We start from the raw sequence: 22945 nt of genomic DNA, 5'->3' as shown, positions 1-22945 counted from the left end.
CACATAGCAGAGAATGGCTTTTCCATAGAGAATGGCTCACGACACATTTCCACCTGCTCCGCTCCCCCCCCCCTTCTCACCATACACTCGCTATACTCGTCACATAGTCGAGCATTAGTACGACACCGATGCACCATACATCGACTGCAGCAGCTCAACTAATGGCCAGAAAGCTTCCTCATGCCTGATGCTTGCACTGTTGCCACAGTCATCCATTGGCCAGTTTGTTTGATCAGAGATCCTGTGTGAGTTTGTGTGAATGGGATTGTTTGTGGATGAGATAACGGGCATTGCTTATATGTTTGTGCCTTTTTTTTCTGAAATGCAGATGTGTGGTAAGTTGAATCAAACCTGCTGCCTGTGGTTGCAGATAAGCTTTGGGAAACTTTCCTCTCCTCTGGACTCCTTTAATTCAACAGTTTCCCACATGACATGATGTCTTTATGGGTTTATAAGATAGTAGGAACATGAGGTCTTTATGGCTTTATAAGATAGTAGGAAACCGTTTTTGGTTTTACTTTTTTGATTACAGTTACATTAGAGGAAAGATACCACTCTCACATTGAGGTTATAGAAATGAGGTAACTGGGAGAGTTCTTGGAGGAGTTTATTAAAGATAAATAACTGAAACGTTAGATTTAAGAGCAGCCTGCTACTATCAGTGTTCTTGAGCTGGTTCTATAATTTGACTGGGAACCACCTGAGCCTAAATGAATTCATCGGGCATAATTAAGAAGGCACACACCTGTCCAAAGTCGGTCCTCGAGGGCCACTGTCCTGCAGGTTTTAGGTGTTTCCCTGCTTCAACACTCCTGATTCAGATCATTAGCAGGCTTGAAACATCTAAAACCTGCAGGACAGCAGCCCTCGAGGACCGGATGTGAACATCCCTGATGTACGTGTTATATTAGTTGGTGGCCACTGTGAAAGCCACGCAGTGGTCTGTAGCCATGTGAGACTGGAATGGGTCAAGGCTTTAACCTTGGAGAGAGCCCAAAAACACGCAAAGGCTCCATAATTTTAAGATGAACAAAGTTTGTCTCCATCAGCAGACTTTCTTCCTTTGCCTGCCCATTTTAGATGAGAGGCCTTGGTCAGACAGGTGAATACTTGGTTTGGTATTCTAATCTTTATGGCCAAAGAGAAGCCATTCCTCACAAAAGTCACATGACAGCCTGCTGGGGATTTACCAAAAGACACCTGCATGAGAAGTAAAATCTTTCGCTACGACTGACCTATTTGGCATCAAATCCCAACAGATTGTGTGAAGGATACCTCAGAACTAACATTCCTGCAGTGGAGCACGATGATGGCAGCATCATTCTGTGGGGATGTTTTTCTGTAGCAGGCACTGTCAGGATTAGTCAGGATAGAGGACAGACGATTGCTGAGAAATACTGAGAAATCCTGATCAGTGGTGTCTTAGACTGGGACGGATTAAACTCCAGTTGGCACCTGAAGGCTGACGCCCTTTGCTTTAGCAAATAAACACAAGAAACAGCGAGCATGACTCCATCCAAAGCTTAAAAACACACAAAGCACGACCTCTAAATGTGACTTGAGTTGATCAGTGAGCTTTACTGTGCTGGTACGTCATATTTTATGGCATTTTTCATGCAAAATGAAACAAAGCTCTTATGTAATTACTCCTGTTTAACCAGTCTTCTCTCAGATCTGTGTTGGTGTGTACAAACTGTGCTTTACTGACGTCTTCCTCACCCTTTGTTTGTTTTGCTGCACCTATTAGCAACCAAACAATTTATTCTTTTCTCATTCTCACTTGAGGACGCAAATTTGGCGACACAGATAGACCTTAACCTCCACTTTGCTGGCGTTTAGCCAGGCATTGTTTTTGGAAACAGGTGGGTGGCTCTGACAGCTTAGAGAGTGGTATCAATCTTCTCATCTCACTTTAATCCAAAAAAGGGATTTGCACTATTCCTTCACTAAGGAAGACAGATGCTTCCTTTTTCAGTTTGCCTAAACCTGAAAGTTTTTTTTTTATTTGAATCTTTTAATTAATAAGTAGCACAAGTAGGGAGGAAATGATTATGTGTTAACTGACCAACTTAACTGACCAAATACCAGTAAATACCAGTTCTGGAAGATTCTGCTGTCAGTAGGTGGATTGGTGAGGGTGTCAGGATCGGGTATAAAAGTAGCTTTCCACACAAAGCTCACCACTTTGTGCCAAAAAGACCACGAAGGCTGTTATATATACCGGGGTGTATTCATTCCAAGGCAAACACGACTGAATCATGTGTTAAATACGTCTGCCTGCAGACCAGATCGGTTTCCTGTTAAAAATATATATTACAAAATGGTAAAATCCCACAAAGCGGGCTGTAGAGCAGCTGAAATCTTGTATTCAAAGAGAATCCTGTCATATTTCTCTTGGATCTGCAGCAGTTAGTGTCCTCGATACCCAAACAATTCGACACAAACATGAGCTTAAATCAGTTTTTATCTTATAGATACAATGAAGTTGGTCAGCAAACACTGAAAATCATTTAATTCGCAGGTTTAAACTAATGAACAAATGACAGAAATAAGTTTCTTCCTTTAAACACTGCAGTTAAAACAGGTTAGTTTGTTTCTGTTTGACATCATTCCTGCTGATGTCAGTGAGGAAGTGGGAAAAGTAGGATCTTTTTCACTGGTTAGTCTGTGCTAACCTATCAGGATAGTGACGCTTAACCCCTTTAAGTAAAGTTTTCACCTGAATTAAGTGTGAAGTTGCAAAAGAAAAGTTATTTCCATTGTTTATGGGGTAGTTATTACATTACAATGCTCTAAGTTGCTCCACGAGTCACATTGAACAGATTATTTATCTGACAAAAGCAGCTTCAAAGTGATGATTAGCTGAGTTTTCGCCCTGTTGCCTTTGACCTTTGACCTCTGTCTCCTCCAGCCGCTGGTCAAGCAGGACAGCTTAGACACATACAACGAGCGAGACCCCTTCAAGAACGACGATGCCCGAGATGAGGAGGAGGACCCCGAGGACGCTGACAGCGGCATCGAAGGTGAGGTGGACCCCATGGACCGTGATGTCATCATCCAACCGCCGCCGCCGCCACCTCCGCTGAGACCTCCAACGGAGAGGGTCAACTTCCCCAAAGGCCTCCCCTGGGCCCCTAAAGTCAGGTTAATATCTTCTGCAGCATTCCAGGCAGATTTCTTTGTAATCCACAAGCTTTTATTCCACAGAGCAAAGTCACCAAAGGGTGTTTGGCTTCCTGCCATTTTTAACCACTCACCTGGGGGGAAACTAACCTCTGCCAGGACTTAAACTCAACTGGCCAGCAGCTGGTGTCAGTTTCCCACCCTGCCTTTGTGCCATACCTCAAGAGGTTAAAAAGGAGATTAGATCTGTGTATTCCAAGCAGCAGGCTCCCTGTAGCGGTGTCCCTGCCGGGCGCCACCGCTGCTGCTGCTGCTTCAGAGACATGAATAATGCATGCAAACTCATCACAACAAGCGTGTATCATGCATAGATCATCAGAAAACCTCCTAGTGCCAGTGAAGCTCGTTGGGATCGGGGTGCTGCAACAGGCAGGGCTGATTAAATGCCGTTACAAACCCTCAGCACAGAGAGCAGCAGCGCGGCGCGACTGATGCGCTTTGAGGAGCCGAACGCAGCGTGTTTTTCTGTTTTTGCCACGTGAATCGGTCTGACTTGAGTGTGTCTGCTTATCGACAGAGAGAAGGACATCGAGCACTTCCTGGAGACCAGCAGAAACAAGTTCATCGGTTTTACTCTGGGAAAGTAGGTGCCTTATGGAAGACTTGTAGCTATCCTCCTTTCTCCCGTCAGCCAGGTCTAACTGTTCGTTGTTTTTAGTGATACAGAGACTCTGGTGGGCTTGCCCCGACCGATCCACGAGAGTGTGAAGACCCTCAAACAGGTGAGCATCCTTTACTTCTTCGCCTCCTTTGCCTTCTTTATTATGGATTAAGTGTCTCCTAATCAATACTCCCACACTGTTTGATCCCCTGATATTGGCATCCCACTTAAAAATCTATACCTCCCAGGGTGAGAAGGGTAGTAGCACAGTGCTAATTAACACTTTTCCTCTCTTCGCCAGCACAAATATGTGTCCATTGCTGAGGTCCAGATCACCAGAGAGGAGGAGCTGCAGCAGTGTCCGCTTACTCTGGTCTGCAGGGTCACCAACCATAACATACATTTGTTTCGTTTCCCCATGAGCTGTGAATTCATGTGCTAGGCTGTTTTAATCTTTTATTCTCGCCCAGCACAACAGATGCTTCTCTGTGTTTGTGTTGACAGGGTGAGGAGGAGGTGGAGGACACACCAGCTGAGATGTTATACGTGGGAATGCTTCCCAACCTCTCACAGTATGTGGTGAGGAGTCCGTAATTATTTTCTCACTCACTGGGTTTCAAGTGCGTGACAAACACAACTCGTTTCCGTTAACCTTTTTCCTTCCAAACGTGTCCTCTTGTTGCAGGTTTCTTATCTGAGTTAGAGTAAAAACTGAGGAAACGTCTCTTTGCTGTCTTCTTATAGTTATCTCCTGCCTTGTGTGCATCGGTTGTTTTAATCTAGTGCCAGGAGCTGATCGTTGAGACAAGGTTTGGGAAAATTAGAGCATCTGTAAAGCTTTGCTATGTGATATTGCAGTCTTAAAGCTCTTGGGGTGCCCAAACCATAACTTATTCTCCTCACTTTATCCCCTTTGGGACTACATGCTGCAACAGAAGGTTTCTCCGAGCCTGAATATTATTTTACCCGTAAAGGTGTGGGGAAACAGCTCAGAGCTGTGATGAAATATTATTCTGATCTCACTGTTTTTTCTCAGATTGCCCTCCTGAAGCTGCTGCTGGCCGCAGCTCCGACCTCCAAAGCTAAAACCGACTCCATCAACATCCTGGCTGATGTTTTGCCTGAAGAGATGCCGTAAGTACTGAGGAGAGGCTGCTGCAGCCTTTCACTCTTTTTATACCATTTAGATGTTTTTGTGCTGCAACTTTGAGGCTACTGCTTATATAAAATGTATTAGTTTCAATCAATTTGTCCAGTCATATTGATGTAAAAGTCTGTTTTCATATCGGTTTTCTTGGGTAATGGAGGCACCATTGAAGGTTTTTTCCTTGTGAGTTGCTTTTGTTCTGCAGGATGACACTAATTCAGACGAGATGAATCATTTAGAATAAAACCCAGTGAGCCAAAAAAGCCTCAATCTAATCTGACATCTTCCTGGCTGACATCTAAAGAAGTCTGATGACAGTAAATCCACTTGTTTTTAAGGCAGATGTGTCTGTCTATTCACGTCTGTGTGTTTTTCAGCATCACCGTCCTTCAGAGCATGAAGCTGGGGATTGACGTAAACCGTCACAAGGAAATCATCGTCAAGGCCATCTCTGCTCTGCTGCTGCTGCTCCTCAAACACTTCAAACTCAACCATATCTATCAGGTTACACATTGTTCTGTCCTCCAGGAAGCTCACGTAATCTTCGTTTTCGCCTCCCAGCTGCACACACACACATACGCCTTTTCATCATCCCCTCTTGTCCTTTCCCCACACACCTCACAGTCTCCTGAATTAGACTGCACCTGGACTACAACCCACTCTTTTCTAAAGAGGATTTGTCAGCATATCAAGTGATCCGGCCTTGTTAGATGTGGACAGTGATGCAGATATTTTCTGACACTTTGAGGGAACGTTGCTGCATGCTGTGTGGAGTCGTGGTGTAGCGCCCTCTGCTGCCACAAAAGGAGAGTGCAGGCAGACTCAATGAGAGACGGCAGCTGCAGTGGGAAGTAAAATTAGACAAGTCCGTAATTCTATATTTCTAACAGTTGTGTTTAATGATTTCGTTAGCCTTCAGAGATGAGGGTGAAAACGCAGCCTGTTGTAAACAACTGACTGATTCAGCTGCAAAATTGCTCCTGTTTCTAATCTTCGTAAAGCTTCTTGAACGAGGTGAAGGATTTGTATCGCTGCAGCATGAGAATAGAAATCCTCTGGCTTCTGACCTTTCCCCCGCACAGACACAGGATTACCCGATACATGGTTATTATTTTGCTCTAGGATCAAATGTCCTCACAAACGTATTTTATCTGGCCAGTTGCAGGTTTAGTCTTTGTCAAACTGTTCCTCATCTGTTCCTGCAGTTCGAGATCGTCTCTCAGCACCTTGTGTTTGCCAACTGCATCCCACTCATCCTCAAGTTCTTCAACCAGAACATCATGTCCTACATCAGTGCCAAAAACAGGTACGCTTTTCTTTTTTCATTTGCAGACAGACAATAAACTTTATCACAGCGTAGGTCAGACAGCTGAAGACTGTATAAAATGATGGGCTCAAGCAGATAATTACTTGTTACGCTCAGCAAGTCATTTAAATTGAAAAATAACATCAGAAGTGGATTTTATTTAACACTGGTCTGGTGTTAATACCTTAAAAAGGGCTCTGGAGGTGGCATAGATGATGTCACTGTGACCCTGAAGACCCTGGCATGACATCAAAACTTTTGTCCAATTATGTTCATTCTGTAATGTGGTTTTGAGGCACTGGTTTTGTCTTTAATATAGTAAAGGAGACTGAAGAGGTTCAAGTGTTATCTGTGATGAGATTTGTGCTCATATTGTAGTATATGTGTGCTGGACTTTCCCCACTGCGTGGTGCATGAGATGCCTGAGCTTACAGCCGAGAGTCTGGTGAGTCAGATATGGACGCCGTCTGATTAACCCTCACTGGTTAAAGGTCAGCCTGGATGACCCCGCTGGTGCCTTTGTGTGCTTTCAGGAAGCAGGAGACAGCAACCAATTCTGCTGGAGAAACCTGTTTTCTTGTATTAATCTGCTGAGAATCCTCAACAAGCTAACCAAGTGGAAACACTCCAGGACCATGGTTTGTAATTCTGTTTATGGTTCGACTTTAAATGCCTTTTGCTCAAAAATCCAATTTGAGGTTTTTAGAATTTGGTTCAACTGATTTTTATGATTTTGGAAATGAGAATGCGATATATTTCCCTTTTCAGATGTTGGTTGTTTTCAAGTCTGCCCCCATCCTGAAACGAGCTCTGAAGGTGAAGCAGGCCATGATGCAGCTCTATGTTCTCAAGCTGCTGAAGATCCAGACCAAGTACCTCGGCCGCCAGTGGAGGAAGAGCAACATGAAGACCATGTCGGCCATCTACCAGAAAGTACGCCACAGGCTCAACGATGACTGGGCCTATGGAAACGGTAAGCTGATACATGGAAGCTTTTAAAATGTATACGCTTGCTGCAGGTGGGTTTTACCAGCTTTAAAGAAGCATAAGTTAGAATAAAGACAGCTCTTCTTACCTGGAAAAGGTTCAAATGATGTTACCCACCCAACAATTAGCCCGACTGATCTCAGATCTGAAATGATGTTCCAGATATTCCCATTTTCAGCTTTTAGATTCTTGTTTTAGGTTTACTTCACCAATTAATGGAAACCTGTGAACTAGCTAACTTTTGTGCTTTGAAGACATTTCTGGGGACTTGTAAGGAGAAAGTGAGGCGGGGGGTGGGGGGTGCAACTTTACCACTTGATGTCACTGAATCTAACGCAACACTCATTTAGTTAGTTAAAATGAAAGAATAAGATGGGAAAAAACTCCTTTGGAACAGATGGAACTCAGTTACAAACATAATTAACTTTATTACTTAATTAATTCACCGTTCATTTATTAAGTACAGCCTGATTAAAAGCACTTACGTACAGGCAGTTTAAATGAGCTGTACTGGCCTTTTTGATCTTCATGGAGGAAGTTTTTGTGGCGCTAATCAGCCTCGGGAGCCCTCCTCCACTCTCACGCAGAGCTGATGAACTGACCAGAGAAGAAATGCACTCAAGGCTGTAAAACATGAAAATAATGACTACGTGCACGTGGGTGTTTGTGTGTCTGGTTTCGTGATTTCTATATGAACGTGTGCAATACCACGGCTGGAGTGTGTTGCCATAGCAACGCGGATGAGGGACTTTTCAGGGTCACAATCCCTCAAGGGAGCGCGAGTGATCTGTCACCATGAGTGTCAGAGAGAGGGAGATAAAGACGGAGAATTGCATGAAGATGAAAAGCACACGTCTCTGAGATCACATTTACATTCAAACACAAGCTGAACAGAGTGTCCTTCAACTGCTCCCCATCCTAGATATCGACGCCCGGCCCTGGGACTTCCAGGCGGAAGAGTGCGCCCTGCGAGAGAGCATCGAGAAGTTCAACAGCCGCCGCTACGACAAGAACAAAAATGGAGAGTTCGCGCCGGTGGACAACTGCCTGCAGAGCGTCCTGGGCCAGCGAGTGGATCTCCCAGAGGACTTCCACTACAGCTACGAGATGTGGCTGGAGAGAGAGGTGTTCTCGCAGCCCATCCAGTGGGAGGGGCTGCTGCAGAATCCGTAACGCACAGGAGGAAGAGGGTAGGAGGGGGCGAGGGATGTGGCAGTGGAGAGGTCCCGTTGGAACCTGCTGGAGAGGTTTGAGGGTGTGTACTTTCTGCATAAATTGAGGTTATATTGAGGGTCCCCTCTAAGGCTGTGCAGCAAAGGGAGCAATAAAGGGAAGCTAGCTTAGCTTTGATGCCTCACACACTTTTTATGCTAACATGTGCCTATGACTACTGTGAACACACCTAAGTAGCAGTTCATTAGAAACATCTGGTATTGCTGTAGCAGGACACTGTTATACTGCCCCCCCACACACGAAGAAGCCCCCTTCTTTAATATGTCGGTGCTTTTCTGATTCCTTGGTGAGGTTTTCCTATTGGTTTGTAACAGTGTGTGTGCTAGACATTCTATGAGAAATGATTTTTTAAAGATTTACATTTAAAATATTTCTAATTTTTATTTACAAAATTCTGATGTAGGTATTGGGGTTGTAGATTGTCCGATTGTTTTTCTTTTTTTTAAAGAAACGAGTATGCATTTTCTAGAAAAGAGACTAAACACATTACAGGGTCATGATAGTACAAATGTAGACGCGGGAGCTATTTGCTCTCGTGAACAAACAGAAATATACCAGCTGTAAGTCAATGGGTTTGTTGGTGGAAGCTCACGAAAGAGAGCAGAAAATGTAAAAATAGGGAGCTTGGGAAAAGGATCTGGAGGGTGAAACAGTGAGACTTCCTGTGTGTTTTCTTTTAAAAGCAGAAAACTGACCTTTTACAGAATTCCTGCTATACTAAATATCTTTGAAGTCAAACTTGTGATCAATAGCCGGGTTTCCATTGGCTTTTTTAATGGGAAATTTAGAAGAAAAAAAAACAGGAATTAATGTCTGAAACTTCGCTGCAATGCGGCTCTGTTTGGTTCCACAGAAAAGCAGAACCAGTTCATGTCATGGATCCTTTTAGAAAGAACAAACATCTGTTAAACAACCTGAAATCAGGACCCGTCACCTCGCTGCTCTTTTCTGTGGAGCCACCAGAGGTTTGAATGATCGGAGTATCAGGAATTCTGTAACTGTGACTCCCCACGTCGTTAAGCCGCTGACACCGCCCCCCCGACACATTAATCACTGAGCACACTGAAGGCGGACGCAGTCGTCACGGAAATGGTGCTGTTCCTCTCGGTTCTCTTCCTCTCTATTTTTCTTCCTTAACCTGCAACTACCTAACGGGGCGCTGGAGTCCAGAGCTCCCGACCTAAGCACAGAAACAAGCACAGGCGGCAAAACGCATGATTGTCTCCCTCTTCGGTGTAATTCTTGCCTGGTTCCGTTCATCTGTGGAGCCGTCAGGTGTCAAAGTCCTGTCGCTCCAGTCTTCTTTGTAGAAACGTGCATGACCACCGCTCTGTTCTTTACCGTGTTCACACTTTAATATTGTATTTTTAATGACTAAAGTTTTGTCTCGATGTTTCCAGAAACTGTTAAGAGTTGTACTTTTTGCTCCTCGAGTCACGGTGTTGTATATCACGAGGGATTTTATTTGATTCTTTTTCCTCTCCAGGAAGGTGATATCTTTAAAAATAGTGTACTTTATAGATTCTCAGGTTTATGGAGATAATATATTTCAAGACTTTTCAAAGCTTCCTTGCCAGCTCACTACCTGCAGAGATGAACACATTTATGTCGTATTCTAAAACAAAGCCAACACCTGCAGCACTAAACATTCACTGCAGAAGCTTTACATTGTGACTAAACAGAAAATTAGATCTTCTTTTTTTTCTTTTGTATCTTGTGCCAAATTTGAGTGCCAATTCTTGTTTTTTTTATTGTTTTTTTTCGCCATAATTGAAGGTTTGCAACGCGGGCATTTTATTTTCTATCTGAAAATGATACAATCAATGAAAATCGCTGTTTTTGTTGTAACTGGTACCATATTTTACCAGGTGTTGAGCATTCTATGGATGTTACTACAGTATATACACACACACACACATATATATTTATATATATGTGTGTGTGTGTCTTTTTGTTACGCACTCTTCCATGTCTGTGTAGTCTGGATACAGTAAATACTCAGTACTGAATTTGTTCAGGGGTATGTGCAATTACAGATCCATAGAGGCATTATACGTCAGAGTGACAAATTACAGTATCAGAGTTGCTTATTAAACAGTGTTGAACACTTGATTTGTTTGTGAACGGTTTTTCCACTTGCAGGGAAACACACTGAAGGGCAAACTGACCACCCACCCACCCACTCACATCTCACCGGAGACAGTTGCTCGAACAGTTTCACTCCCGCTGTTTTGGACTGAGATATGGCCCTCCGCGACTAACTGGATGATGTAAAACTACCCCACGCTCGTTCTTCACCCTTACCGAGTCGAGACACAGCAGCCTGGGGAGTAATGAGAGATATATATTGAAATAAATGCAGCACGCTCTCCACCAGTATTCCTGGACTAAGACAAGTAAGTCCTCTCACAGCTGCTGTAAATAAAAGCAGAGCGCCTCGGGGCAAGAAAAGGAATCCCAGGGTGATATTGCATGTGTTAAATGAAGCCAACACAAACAGACACTTGCAACACTGAAGCAACCAGTAAAGCAGGGGACGCAGCTGAGAGCATCAAACACGACTCGCTGATTTCACAGACATTCACCCGCTGAAACGCGGAGAGCCTGCAAATGGATGTGACATTTAGCTGTAGGGAGAAGCACAGGCTTATCTGGTGGAATTTAAATGCTGTTTATAAAGTGTAAAGTGTTTTTCCATCCCCGTTAAAGAGTGCTTTACAATTATACATCCTGCTTTGCTTAAATGGTGTGTTGCATCTTGAGGCCGAGCGCTGCTTTGCCGTGGAACTCTCCGGTCCAAACTATTCCCTGTTTGTCGGTTAAAGTCCCCTCTCCCTGCAACCTGGAACGCACAAATTCAAAATCTTTCATTCTTAATGTAGGAATAAAAGAGTCAAAATACACTCAGGTGTTAAAGTAACTGCAGGGCCAGATAGTGGACAACTGAAACCAGAGAAAAATGATAAGTAAGCCGCACCTGTTTTCGTGAAAGGGACCGTCATACACAGAGCCGTCTGTGAAAGTGTACGTTCCCACGCCGTGGTACATGTTGTCCTTGAATTCTCCTTCATAAAGCGCTCCCGAGGGATGCTGCAGCACTCCTCTGCCCTGCATCTGGAGGAGGAAAGCATGCGTCATCACACTACAAAGTCATTCAGTCTTTACTCGGAGATCTTAAAAGAGAAGTCGTACTTTGTCCTCACACCACTCTCCGATGTATATGACACCATCAGCCGAGGTGTGTTTTCCTCTGCCGCTCCTCACCAGCACTCCAGATGCAGATGTGGTGCATTCCCCCTCTGTTGGGAACAAATCCACATGTTGTTAGCACAAAAAAAATGCTTTCTGCTGCCATTCTTCACCCATTTTATTCACTTTTCATCCCTCTGTAATAGTCTCTTTCACCTCTTTGTCATATTTAATCTTTCTGGAACTGTTTTTATTCACTCAACAGTCGGTAATTGTGTTTCTCTTTCTTGTTTTGTATTAATTTTCCCGTTTTAAGTCACTGTGTGTCTTTGTGCTCGGGGGCAGTTGGGTTTTTTATGTATCTGTTTACATCAAAACTTACATTTGAAGCTGAGGGACCCCCTGATTCTGTCTCAATTTAGTGATCCTTCCATGTTCTCACTCACCATATCTGTCTCCATTTGGGAAGATGTAGGAAACCCTTATGGATCCATCTCCTGCAAACACATAAGAGTGCATCAAAAGCCTCTGCTGACCCATAAATGTACGCAATAGCCACAATGGGATCGTGCATATTTACCATCACTTCTCAAAGAATCTTCCTCTTTCTTGTCTGAAAGTGAAACCAAAGTCAAACAAAAATTAGATTGTTGAATAGCAGAGACAGACCGACTTGTGTGTGTGTGCTGGGTGTCGATAATGAGATCTTCACAATCACACCCCACCAGACATCCGTGACAGCTTCCCCCGGCTGGCAGATGGTCGTCACAACCGACAGCAGACGCTGTTTACCGGACGACTCCTGGGATGTGAAAAGATGTGACAAGTCAAACAACTGAACACAAACTTGTGGAAAATGTCACAAACGAAGTGGGCGGAACATTCGCCGACATAAAACCCTAAAAGTGAGCGGTTCTGACTACAGGCAGCGACTTCTGATCCGTTTTGGCAGTCCAACTCAAACCTTGTTGCCATGGTTACCAATTTTCTACAAACCCAGCTTTGAAAGCTTTTATATTTAGATTATCTCACAGGTATGTGTTTCACTTCGACACCCGTGGGCTTTAATTAAGTCGAATAACCACCAGCTGTTAACTTTCAAACTATATTTATGCAAAACACAGTAACCGGAAAAGAAACTTTGAACTCTGAGCTTCGGCCAATGGAAGAGATGCAGGCAGCCGGTGTGTTGAGAAGTTGGTTCAGGTCTGTTCATGTTATTAAAGTTACATTTTGTACGCCTTATCTTATTTTATCACTTGTCGCATTCCTCCGTGTTTTAAGGCAGTTTTAAGCAGCCACACATGTTGACTTCACCGTCGGGGGAGCTGTTCATAGTTAGCTTGCTACAGTAGAAGTATGGATTTAGCCTGCTAGCTGTTAGCTTATTAGCTAGCAGAAGCCTTGAATGCAACACTACGTTATTTCTAATATGGTTTATCACGTGCCCCTTTTGTGCTTTGCTAATAATAAGCGTGAGCAGCAGAGGAGCCTCTGAAATGAATGACAGTTGCCCTGGTGTGTTGTTAGCCTGGAGTTTGATTGCGTAATTGTAGCCACCAGCGTTGCGTGCCAGCCACCATGTCACTGCCCGCACTTGAACCGAGGTCGCCCCCCAGCTATGTGCGACTCTGTGCTCTGCTGTGGATGCACAGTAGCTGCCTGCTCTGCCTGGGTCCGCAACCAGCAGCTCTCGCTGCTGTTTCCCGGATTCTATCATACTGCAAAGGCTAAGAAGATCAACTCCATTCATGCTGTTTTTGTCTCTTTTTCACAGATTGTTTTCTGCCATGAGGGGACACTGATTGAAGGTATGTCTATTTCAGTGGGGGAGGAGTATTTCTTCAGGAAATCCATCTTTTGTGTTGGTAGTGATACTTTGTAAAAAATGGCATGTGACAACACTGCTTATGTATGTTTTGGCAGAAAGATGAGTGCAAGGAAGAGAGGTGGGAAGCCAAACAGAGGTGGGGGGAGATTTAACAAACCAAGAGGAGGAGGAGGAAGAGGAGGAGGTGGAGGTGGAGGTGGTGGTGGTGGAGGAGGTCGGAAAGGAGGAGCTGGTGGCTGGGATGAAGATGGTGATTTCAGCCTTGATTTTGGCCCCCGTTCCAGCAGGTATAAAAGCAAGATTAAGGAATTAATCGTTAGATAAGAAAGTTGTGACCGAGTGCACCTTTTGTGACCGTTGTCCTTTGTTTGCAGATCTGGTAAAGGACGAGGCAGCGGCAGCCGTGCCGGTGGCAGCCGTCCCGGTGGCAGAGACGGGGTGCGAGGAAGGGGAGGTAGCGACCGAGACAGGGGCAGCAGAAAGGATGCAAAAATCAGTGGAAAGGCTCTCCCGAGGTCCCTGGCAAGTACCAGGGTTCCCTGGTTAAGTGACGGCATCAAAGCAGAGGCGAGCAGCATGCCCTTACAGAGGATCTTCATGACCAATGAGAACCAAGAGCAACTCAAGGAGTTACTGCGGGAACTGCAAGCGCAGGAATTTGATGAGCCCGACGAGTAAGTACATGTTTCTAAATCTGCGTTCTTTCATTTGCTGGAAAAGGGTCCCATCAAATGAATTCTTACCACCCTGTATGCCTCAGTGAATCAGACTCCGATTACTCGGGTCTGGAAGAAGAGGACGAGGAATTTGATGAACTGGATCACCGCGAAGATGGCCAATTTTGGGTCACTAACGACGAGCCTCTGGAGAAAGCAGAAAGCCCTGAATATGACCCGGAGGTTGATGAGCGTCCCACTCCTGAACCTGTTATCTCCTTATTCGCCGTTGGAAAACTCTGCAGGTGATTGTATTAATTTTTTATGTCATTCAGTATTTTATTTCAGATTTTGGATGTTCTACGTATTGATGGAATGTTTGGCGTGTATCTCATATGTCGTATAACCTCTCTGTTTTCTCATATTGCTGCTGTGTAGGTATGGATTTGATCGGGAGCGCAGTAAACGGGCGCTGGAGTCTGGTGGGGGAGAATTCGGGGCAACCTTGGAGCAGCTCCTCCTCGAGGTTTTCAGTGAGCGCTACGGACAGAAAGCGGTTTCCTCTGACGGCGTCCAGGGGGTGCCAATGGATGAGTGCCTGAGTCAGAGGCAGGAGGAAGCTTTGGCCCTAACCGCTATTTATGGTGAGCGCTTCAATGAGCGCATCGCCAATGCAGTCTGGACAATAACCCTGGATCTTTCATTCCTCTCACACAATGCTGCCAAGAATGGAGGACAGACTGGAGGTCGAAACGTGGGAGGAGCTGCGAACCGTCGGGATATCTGCAGATTCTACCTGAGAGATCAAGGCTGCCGGTTTGGAGACAGATGCCGGTTCAGGCATGAACTCCCAAGCAAAGAGAGGTCTGAGGCTGGTTCCTCAAACCTGCAGGGCCCAAGCCAGCCTGGCTTCACCAGCTATTCTCCTCCTGAGTATGAACTGGAGGTTCGCTTCCCCAAAGGAAACCGTTACCCTCATCAGGCACCGATTGTGGCCTTCAGCACTAATGATGAGTCTGTCGGGACCGCCGGGAGGCTCAGCGTCACAGAGAGGTTATTTGGAGAGGCGTTGGCTGCAGCTAAGTCCAACGAACCTGTTGTTTACACTCTGATAACCCTGTGTGAGGATGAAGTCTGCATGAAAGAGCTGTTGGCTGTCAGTCATCATAAATACAGCACACCACCACCTGTAGTGGTAGCTCCTCCACCCTCTCTGGCTGTAGCAAAGAGTAAGAGCGTGAGGAGCAGCGGCTCTGAGGAAAGCCGGAGTAACAGCACCAGCAGCAGTAATTACTCAAACAGCAGAAAGGCTGCGAACAGCCAGAAAACTATAGATCGTAAGTCATCTGCATATTTATGCCATTTATTAAGTGTTCTTCACTGTATAGAACTCAGAACTGTCGCTCCTGTCTTTTAAGTGAAAGAGACATTAGAGGCAGAGGAGCTGGATGAGAGAGAAGACGACCCGGAGGTCGAGGCTGTTCCAGTAGAGACCGAGAGCTACGTCAACCTGAGGAAGAAGATGGTGAATAAGCACAATCAGAAGATAGACAATCTTCTGCAAGAAAACGGCAAGCTGTGCCGAGAGTTCCAGAGAAAACAGGTAGAACTGACAAAGACCAATATGTAGGGAGTACATGTGCTCCTCAGCACAGCGCACGTGTGTTGGTGACTCGTCATTCTTCCACTCTTCTGTTGATGCAGTCATCCAGACGCTTCAGATCCATGCTGGAGCAGAGGAGGAACCTGCCCGCGTGGCAAGAAAAAGAGAACATCTTGGATGTGTTGGACCACTCTCAGGTGCTGGTAATCAGTGGGATGACTGGGTAGGTTTGGACCGGCCACCTCTTTTATCCTAAGGACACATGCACACCATCCTGAGACGTTCTGACAAGTAGATCTTTAGGAATCACTTTATGGTGCAATAATACTATTTTATGCTTTTTATTCGATGCAACTAAAGAAAATGGAGCAAATGATGTGTCTTTTCTACAGGCTGCTAGGTTAAAAAAGTGCTGTGTCGTGTGTTGAGACAACACTGGTTCTTCATAACTTGAGTTGGGTGCAAATTGAATGCTTGGAAGAGTTAAATGGCTTAACAAGCGAGTTCCACTGAAGGCAGTCAGCTACTGGAGTAAAAATGCATGAAAAAGCAGTCATTGCACAAATAAAACCTTCAGAAAGTCAGAACTATTGGTCAAGACCACTTTCAGGGATTACAAGAACATCTGCTTTGAACCAGTAAAGGAATGAGGGATGTCTCAAGACTTTTGTAGCATACTGAAAACATGCATTGATTTAGAAAAGTTAGGCTTTATTTCAACTTTTTGCAGGTGTGGTAAGACCACTCAGATTCCTCAGTTCATTCTGGATGACTCTCTAAGTGGGCCGGCGGAGCAGGTGGCCAACATCATCTGTACCCAGCCTCGTCGTATCTCTGCCATCTCCGTGAGTCAGAGAGTGGCGCAGGAGCGTGCCGAGAGTCTGGGCAACTCCGTGGGCTACCAGATCCGCCTGGAGAGCGTCAGGGTAGGGATACGTTCCTCACAAGCTGTCAGATTTTATTCTGAGACTATTTTTCTTCTTTAATCAAGGTCACGTTTATTTATGGAGCGCCTTATAACAACCAAAGTGCTTTACATAAATGAATAACAATAAAATCCAAAGATACATTTTCACAAGATTTATACAATCAACACACAAAGACAAATTTTCTTCTCATCCAGGTCCCAAAAGGTGGGTTTTAAGATTCCACAGCAAAAGCTCGATCGCCTTTAGTTTTTAGCCTGCATTTAGGCACATCCAGGTATTAGCAGACCTCAGAGCTCTGACTGGTCTGTGAACATGTACGAGTTCAGCTAACACTCGGGGGGCCAAACCGTTCAACATCAGGATCTTAAAATCAATTCTGAACCGGACAGGAAGCCAGTGCAGAGAGGCCAGAACCGGGGTGATCTGTTCCCGTTTCTTTGTACCTTTGAAAAGCCGAGCAGCAGCATTTTGCACAAGCTGTAGGCGTTGCAGAGAGCGCTGGTCTAAACCCACGTACAACGAGTGGCAAGAATCTCTAAAAAATAAAGGCATGAATCACCAGGTCACGAGGAGAGAGGTAAGGTTTTATCCTGGCCAGAAGTCGCTGCTGGAAAAAGGCACTTTTGGCTACAGAGCCAATTTGCCTGTCAAATTTAGACACCAAGGCTCATCATGACAGAGCAGTTTCTTAACCCAGGGGGTTAAGTAGAGGCAAGTAGAGTTTTTACAGTTAATTTGTAATCAGCGTAACAATGAAAAGACACATTATGTTTGGGGAGACTGGATCCAAAGAGCAACATGTACAGTGGGAATAGTAGAGAGCCTAAAATAGATCCTTGAGGCACCCCAGAATGCCTACTTTTAATGAGATGGCCCTCTTGCAGTTACCGATATAAAAGGCAAAGTTTTTCAGATGTACGAGCTCACTTGGCAGAAAGTTGGATGATTTGTAAGATGCTTAATAACCTCACTTCCTGTCTCTGTCAGACATCAGCCACCAGACTGCTGTACTGCACCACAGGCGTTCTGCTCAGGAGACTGGAGGGCGAAGCCGACCTCAAAGGTGTCACACATGTCATCGTGGACGAAGTGCACGAGCGAACAGAGGAGAGGTGAGATTACACACAAGTTTTTCAAACTCATCCTCAGGCTTTGAGCGTTGTGCTTTCATCTCAATCTTTGAATTTTCATTTTCAGTGACTTCCTGCTGTTGGTGCTTAAGGACCTAACTGTTCAAAGGCCAGATCTGAAGATCATCCTAATGAGTGCCACTCTTAATGCCAACCTCTTCTCTGAGTATTTCTGCAACTGTCCCACTGTGCACATACCAGGTAAGCTGCAGGCTGCGTTCTGCTGATGCGTGTTTTCCTCTCCCTCCGTCCTAACCAACGCCTTTTCACAGGACGCACCTTCCCTGTTGACCAGTTTTTTCTTGAGGATGCAATCGCTAAAACCAAGTAAGAATATCCAGATAAGTTTGTTTAAAGGTTGAACGATGCTGAACTGTAATAATGTGACCGTCTGTGTTCAGCTTCGTCCTTGAGGACGGCAGCCCTTACGCCCGCTCTGGGAAACAAACGGCGTCTTTCACGAGTGGGAGGGGAAGCAAAGGGGGGCAGAGGGATGCGGTGGATGACCTGGGCGACGACGTCTGGAACTTCATGTCTTTCTCTAAGAAGGACTTTGTGAAAGACTCGATCCCAGACCAGCAGCTGAACCTGCAGGAGCTCACAGTTCGATACAAAGGTGTGTTGGAAACCAGGTGGAGCAAGACTTTATCTCCAGGGTCTAAACCAAGTAAACTGTCATTAATTAATTATAACTTTCTGCTTTGGTCATGCAGATACTAAGAAGTCTGTGCTTAAGACCATTGCTGTGATGGATCTGGACAAAATCAACATGGACCTGGTTGAGAGCCTGCTGGAGTGGATAGTAGATGGAAAACACAACTACCCACCAGGTGAGGATCACTCATTAGTACTCATACCAGTTCAATTAAAACCAGACACTTTCCACCACAGGAACCTCTTCCAGGAGCCTGCACCCTCATGTGGGGCCAAAGGGGGCACAACCCAAAAAAAGTATGATATCAAATCCCTCCAATAACAAAGAAGAACCTCAGAGTGAGACTGAGGAGCTGATCGTGGAGGCAGGGGCCGGAGAAGTTGTTGTTTGGTTGGGAAATAGCCTCCGAGGCAGAGCATCGTCACACTTGAGCTAATGCAGTCGGGTCAGAGCGATGCACCGTGGCCAAGATTAAATGCATGTTTAGAAAAGATTTGGGCTCAATTAATCTTTCCTGGAAAACAAGTGACAGAGGACTGATGGACCTGGAAACCTGAGGTGTTCATTGGAGTAAAAGGTAGTTAGTTTGGCTTCCTGATGATGGGACTCATTTCTATCTGCTTCCATAATTGTGCCGTTTCATAGACCTGAAACAGTAACTGGAGTGTAAACATTATGTTCATGACTTTTAACTTTTTAATTTGCCCCCAGCAGCTGATTGGAAACTAAAGTTTGTGGGACTGTCTGCACATTCTCCTGCATATTCTCTCGATATGTTCATTTTTACATGCAAACCAAATGGTGCGTGGAAACAAGAGGGCCCAGGAAGCATGGGATGGCGAGAGTTCACCGGTTGGGACGTGGTGCTTCTGGGATTATCCTGAACCTTTGTGGTGGAGCTTTGAGCGCTGAACACATCTCAGGTTTAATATCCATCTCAGCTCGTACGATCTGCTGCCTTTTAGCTGCTCCGCTGTCCTTCTTCTGGCTGTTTGAGCTCAGACTCTGATGAGAGCGCACAACCTGCTTATCGTAGTATTTCTGCAGCTGAGATGACACACGGAGCAGCTCGAGCCGTAATGAAGATGCAGAGGGAGAGTTTGCTCAGATTGTGACAAGAAAACCGTGAAGTCAGAGCAATAAAGTGTTGGTATCTGATGTTTTCACAGCAGACCAAATGCAAAACCCCACAGAAATAAAACGTGAACTTCCTGGTTTTACCGAAGGCTCGGAGCCGAGACCTCAGTGGAAGTGCCACAGACCCAGGAGCTCCTGGAAGAAACGGGAGAAATCCACAGGCTGTTTAAGTTCTGGGAGCTGTTCTTTAAATATTTTGGTGTTGGCCTGCAGGTGCGGTGCTGGTGTTCATGCCGGGCCTCGCTGAGATTAAGATGCTCTACGAACAGCTGCAGTCCAACCGAATGTTCAACAACAGAGGCGCGTCCAGGTGTGTGTGTGTTTTCACGTTGCTGTGAAGTCCTTCGGTCCACAGAAGAACGTCGGTGATTTTCTGAGTTTGTCTCCCGCTCATCAGGTGCACGGTGTACCCGCTTCACTCCACCCTGTCCAACGAGGAGCAGCAGGCCGTTTTCAGCCGGCCTCCACAGGGAGTCACAAAGATCATCATCTCCACCAACATCGCTGAGACCTCGGTTACCATTGACGACGTGGTGTATGTCATCGACTCCGGCAAGATGAAGGAGAAGAGGTAACCGCATGTTGTTCCAGCCTTGGATTCATTGTGACAGTAGATTTCTGTCACTCAGTCCTCTTCAGATGGACTGAATTCACGCTTCTAAGCCTCTCTCCGGGTCGTGTATTTTCAGGTATGATGCGACTAAAAGCATGGAGAGCCTGGAGGACTCGTGGGTTTCTCGAGCCAACGCTGTGCAGAGGAAAGGTCGAGCAGGTCGCGTGGCCTCGGGCGTCTGCTTCCACCTCTTCACCAGCCACTGCTTCCAACACCAGCTGGCCGAGCAACAGCTGCCTGAGATCCAGAGAGTTCCTCTGGAGCAGCTCTGCCTCCGGTAGATCCATCTGTTCGCTGCGTGCACCACGCCAAGAAGCTTTGCTGCCTCTGCTAATACAAATAGACTTCCGATGGATTAATGCTAGAAAACAGTGGCTTACATCTGCCCTTTCTCTGACAGAATCAAGATTCTGGATGTGTTCGCCGAGCAGCCGCTGGAGCGCGTCTTCTCTCGGCTCATTGAGCCCCCGGCCGTGGGGAGCTTGGACGCCGCCAAGCAGCGCCTTCAGGACCTGGGAGCCCTGACTGCAGATGAGAAGCTGACCCCGCTGGGCTACCACCTGGCCTGCCTGCCCGTCGACGTGCGCATCGGAAAGCTCATGCTGTTCGGCGCCATCTTCCGCTGCCTCGACCCAGCACTCACCATTGCTGCCAGCCTGGCCTTCAAATCCCCATTTGTAAGTTTATGTTTATGTTCCTGTGTCCAATTCAACCAAAGTGACTTATTCTACAGAAGTAACGCCGCCTTTGGTCTGTCTCCAGGTGTCTCCGTGGGATAAGCGAGAGGAAGCCAATGAGAAGAAACTTGCCTTCGCAGTTGCCAATAGTGACCACCTGGCTCTGTTTCAGGCGTATAAGGTGCAGACTGCTCGTCTTTGGTTATCAGCGAGCAACACTGGTCTTATATAATGGATTATTTCTGTTTTGCAGGGATGGTGCAACGCCGCAAAGAATGGTAATCAGGCCAGCTTCTTCTACTGCAGGGAGAACTTCCTGTCGTGGCGCGGTTTGCAGGTCCGGCAGCTCTCAGATTGAACTGTTTGTCATGAATAAATAGAAGAAGCTGATTTAAGTCGTGAATTTCCTGTGCAGGAGATCGCCAGCCTGAAGAGGCAGTTCGCTGAGCTGCTCTCTGACATCGGCTTCATCAAGGAGGGGCTGAGGGCCAGGATCATTGAGCGCATGTCCTCAAAGGGCACAGATGGCGTTTTGGAAGCTACTGGTCCTGAGGTACAACACCGGAACCAGTTTCTCACGTTCATCTGGAAGAAAATCGTGTGAAACGTAACTGATGATGTTCTGCTTCCCAGGCAAACCTCAACTCAGGAAACATCCGGCTGATGTCCGCCATGCTGTGTGCTGCTCTGTATCCCAACGTGGTCCAGGTGCAAGATCGCCATCTGTCATTTGAGTTTGGAAAAAATCTAAATAAATAAAAAAAAAAAACACCTCATCATTGATATCTGCTCCAGGTTCGCGCTCCTCAGGGCAACTACAAGTTGACCAGCAAAGGAGCGATGAAGATGCAACCCAAAGCCAACGAGCTCCGCTTCATGACCAAGAACGACGGCTGCGTGCACGTGCACCCGTCATCCGTCAACTACACGGTGAGAGAGACCGAAGGGAGTTCTGCAGCAGTGTTGCTGCCTCTGTTTTGGGTTCAGATCTTTGAAAATCAATCGTCTTTCAGAGCTTTATCTGTAGCTTTAATGCAAATGATGAGGGAAGAAAACAAGCGCCGCGGTGTCTTTGTGCCTCAGGTGCGCCACTACGACAGCCCCTACCTGGTTTACCACGAGAAGGTGAAAACCAGCCGCGTTTTCATCAGAGACTGCAGCATGGTGTCCGTCTACCCGCTGGTGCTGTTCGGGGGCGGTCAGGTCAACGTGGAACTGCACAAAGGCGAGTTCGTCATCTCCCTGGACGACGGATGGATCCGATTTGCCGCCGCTTCGCATCAGGTGTCCAAATAGGTGTCTTTAGTTGTAAAAAACCCATGAATATAAAAAATAGTGCGCAGGTTAACGTGGCTTTGTGAACGTGTGTTTCTAAGGTGGCTGAGCTGGTGAAGGAGCTGCGCTGGGAGCTGGACCAGCTCCTGGAGGACAAAATCAGGAGCCCGAGCATGGACCTGTGCAGCTGCCCACGCGGCTCTCGCATCATCCACATGATCGTGCACCTCATAAGCACCCAGTAACGCCCCTCCCTGCCCCCTCGGAGCGCCGTCGTGCCAACATTATTCGTGCTCCTGCGTCACTGCCACAAAATCATTCGAATTAGCCGAGTTGACGTGAACTTTGGGTGGATTTCTGAAGGAAGTGTGAAATCAGATGAAATCTTGCTTTGACTGTAGGAAACATGGCTCTATGCAGGCGATCAAGTCTTTATATTTTCAATATGCAGCAATACAAAAAGGTTCTAATGCCACGATATTACTGGATGTGCAGTAAAGTGGCGTGCTGCTGAGGTCGGACAGAATTTATTTTGGTTGTGTGTCTCGCTCACAACTGAGAGGTTTCTTGGGTCCATATTGGATTTCTTAAACTGAAGTGTCGGTGGGTATTTATGTGTAATGCATGACTGAGAGATCCAAGAGCTTCTGCATGATGTTCAGTTGTGTTACATTTGCTGAATGTATTTAAACGTGATGTCAAAACTACACTTTCATGGTGTGACTCAAAGGGCTTCTGGAATCAGGAGGATTTTGGTGGAAGTTGCCAAAGAACTTGAAAGCTGTTATCTCAA

At 46.0% G+C, this 22945-nt stretch overlaps 3 protein-coding genes across 6 annotated transcripts in view; 2 read left to right on the top strand and 1 right to left on the bottom strand.

Moving 5' to 3' along the window:
• Window positions 1-10567, top strand: part of strip2 (striatin interacting protein 2) — a 22307-nt gene extending 11740 nt beyond the window's left edge. For all 3 annotated transcript variants that reach the window (XM_072377558.1, XM_072377559.1, XM_072377560.1), the window contains 12 exons: window positions 2912-3144; window positions 3701-3766; window positions 3842-3905; window positions 4086-4157; window positions 4289-4363; window positions 4821-4918; window positions 5309-5435; window positions 6137-6237; window positions 6616-6682; window positions 6771-6875; window positions 7006-7210; window positions 8147-10567. In XM_072377558.1, coding sequence (XP_072233659.1) covers window positions 2912-3144; window positions 3701-3766; window positions 3842-3905; window positions 4086-4157; window positions 4289-4363; window positions 4821-4918; window positions 5309-5435; window positions 6137-6237; window positions 6616-6682; window positions 6771-6875; window positions 7006-7210; window positions 8147-8397 — 1464 coding nt within the window. In that variant the 3' untranslated portion in view covers window positions 8398-10567. The remainder of the gene's footprint in view (window positions 1-2911; window positions 3145-3700; window positions 3767-3841; window positions 3906-4085; window positions 4158-4288; window positions 4364-4820; window positions 4919-5308; window positions 5436-6136; window positions 6238-6615; window positions 6683-6770; window positions 6876-7005; window positions 7211-8146) is intronic.
• dhx57 (DEAH (Asp-Glu-Ala-Asp/His) box polypeptide 57) lies at window positions 8394-22945 on the top strand. Of its 2 annotated transcripts, XM_072377557.1 has the most exons (26): window positions 8394-8479; window positions 10600-10853; window positions 13424-13457; window positions 13573-13764; window positions 13852-14151; window positions 14238-14438; window positions 14572-15470; window positions 15552-15736; window positions 15838-15959; window positions 16467-16662; window positions 17653-17777; window positions 17863-17996; window positions 18068-18122; window positions 18197-18411; window positions 18509-18625; window positions 19801-19897; window positions 19985-20158; window positions 20277-20477; window positions 20601-20877; window positions 20963-21058; window positions 21131-21214; window positions 21293-21430; window positions 21511-21585; window positions 21673-21807; window positions 21961-22161; window positions 22254-22945. In XM_072377557.1, exons 4-26 carry the CDS (start codon window positions 13577-13579, stop codon window positions 22395-22397), a joined length of 4359 nt encoding a protein of 1452 aa, XP_072233658.1. In that variant the 5' UTR covers window positions 8394-8479; window positions 10600-10853; window positions 13424-13457; window positions 13573-13576; the 3' UTR covers window positions 22398-22945. The 2 variants fall into 2 exon arrangements, with proteins under 2 accessions (XP_072233658.1, XP_072233657.1); XM_072377556.1 differs by lacking the exons at window positions 8394-8479; window positions 10600-10853 and adding an exon at window positions 12462-12852.
• On the bottom strand, window positions 11010-12672 carry morn2 (MORN repeat containing 2). The gene is made up of 6 exons (XM_072377563.1): window positions 12372-12672; window positions 12227-12259; window positions 12093-12143; window positions 11650-11756; window positions 11435-11571; window positions 11010-11299 (listed from the first exon to the last, which is right to left on the bottom strand). The coding sequence occupies exons 1-6, from the start codon at window positions 12376-12378 to the stop codon at window positions 11197-11199; spliced, it is 438 nt and encodes a 145-aa protein (XP_072233664.1). The 5' UTR covers window positions 12379-12672; the 3' UTR covers window positions 11010-11196.

This window comes from Leuresthes tenuis, unplaced genomic scaffold (genome assembly GCF_036924035.1).
Source record: "Leuresthes tenuis unplaced genomic scaffold, fLeuTen1.0.hap1 SCAF_23, whole genome shotgun sequence".
Lineage (NCBI taxonomy): Eukaryota > Metazoa > Chordata > Actinopteri > Atheriniformes > Atherinopsidae > Leuresthes > Leuresthes tenuis.
The sequence above is the reverse complement of the archived record's forward strand: the minus strand, read 5'-3'. Positions and strand labels throughout refer to the sequence as shown.

What these genes read in the sequence shown, in the direction of transcription:
- morn2 (XM_072377563.1), bottom strand. An exon ending in AGATTCTTTGAGAAGTGATG is followed by an intron (nt 12,144 to 12,226) that starts GTAAATATGCAC and finishes ATGTGTTTGCAG; the next exon opens with GAGATGGATCCATAAGGGTT. An exon ending in GGTCCCTTTCACGAAAACAG is followed by an intron (nt 11,300 to 11,434) that starts GTGCGGCTTACT and finishes TGTGCGTTCCAG; the next exon opens with GTTGCAGGGAGAGGGGACTT.
- dhx57 (XM_072377557.1), top strand. Translation starts at nt 13,577, where the DNA reads ATGAGTGCAAGGAAGAGAGGTGGGAAGCCAAACAGAGGTGGGGGGAGA. An exon ending in TGGCCTTCAAATCCCCATTT is followed by an intron (nt 20,878 to 20,962) that starts GTAAGTTTATGT and finishes GTCTGTCTCCAG; the next exon opens with GTGTCTCCGTGGGATAAGCG. An exon ending in CGTCATCCGTCAACTACACG is followed by an intron (nt 21,808 to 21,960) that starts GTGAGAGAGACC and finishes TTTGTGCCTCAG; the next exon opens with GTGCGCCACTACGACAGCCC.